Raw genomic sequence first — 1,079 nt, forward strand, 5'->3', positions numbered from 1 at the left:
ATAAATTGGTATTCCGAGTAATATGAGGATAAGTTTGGATGACGAAAGCCAAGGCAAGGGGAATGCGAATAGTCTGGACTTGAGATATATTGAAGATATTAGTGAGATTGAGGACGCTTACTATTCACGCGTACATACCTGGTTGTACTTTGTCAAGTTTTGAGCAATACCTAGGGTTAATGTCCCATAGGATATGTGACTTGCTCTAACATGTATATAAAGTATGTTATCTTCAATGTGTTCTATTATTTTTCATTTTATGATTTGAAAATGCTTTTATCGGCCTTTAGAGTTACTTTATTTTGCTTATACTTATATAGGAAAAGAGGTATGGAAGGTAGACGGAATCAAGGACGTGGAACTACCCGAGGACGTGGTTCTAGCCGTGGCCGTGGGGCTAGACAGGCACAAGAACATGTACGAGAACCGAGAGAGAAAAGAGTTGAAACAGTTGAACCGCAACCTGGACCCCGAACGGAAGGGGGGACCAAGTAGCAACGGCAATTCAGCAAATGACCAATATACTTGCTCGACTGGTAGAACAGCAGGGTCAAGCCCCTGTTAATCAACCCAGGGATCCTGAAATAGATCAGGCTCTAGAGAGATTCCAAAAGTTTTTTCCTCCTAAGTTTCTGGGAGGGCCAGACCCTGAGGCAACCGAGAGGTGGTTAGAGTCGATGATCAATATTTTTGCTACCTTAAACTATACGGAGGATAGGCAGGTGCATTTCGCTGTATTTCAGTTTGAAGGACCAGCTAGGGCCTGGTGGAACGTGATTCGGGCTAAATGGGAGAGAGAAGGAACTGCCTGGACCTGGTTAAATTTTGTGCGGGAGTTTAACGAGAAATATCTGCCACCGATAGTTCAGGAGAAGAGGGAAAATGATTTTATTAAGTTTCGTCAAGGAATTCTGAGTGTATCTGAGTATGAGACTCAATTCACGAAACTATCTAAGTTTGCTCCCGAATTGATATCTGCAGAGCAAAGGAGGGTAAGAAGGTTTGTCCAGAGACTAAATGTGAAAATACAAGAGGCTTTAGCGGCGGCACAAATTAATACTTTTATGGAGGTTTTGGAG

General features: G+C 42.6%; 1 protein-coding gene across 1 annotated transcript; it reads left to right on the forward strand.

Annotated features, from left to right (window-relative positions):
* Positions 1–512: 512 nt before the first annotated feature.
* LOC113755776 lies at positions 513–992 on the forward strand (the record flags this gene model as incomplete). The annotated part of the gene is made up of 1 exon (XM_027299683.1): positions 513–992. A coding segment is annotated over exon 1 (480 nt), but the record flags the coding sequence as incomplete, so codon positions are not given.
* Positions 993–1,079: the final 87 nt, after the last annotated feature.

The sequence above is a fragment of the Coffea eugenioides genome, unplaced genomic scaffold, assembly GCF_003713205.1.
Source record: "Coffea eugenioides isolate CCC68of unplaced genomic scaffold, Ceug_1.0 ScVebR1_1722;HRSCAF=2624, whole genome shotgun sequence".
Classification (NCBI taxonomy): domain Eukaryota; kingdom Viridiplantae; phylum Streptophyta; class Magnoliopsida; order Gentianales; family Rubiaceae; genus Coffea; species Coffea eugenioides.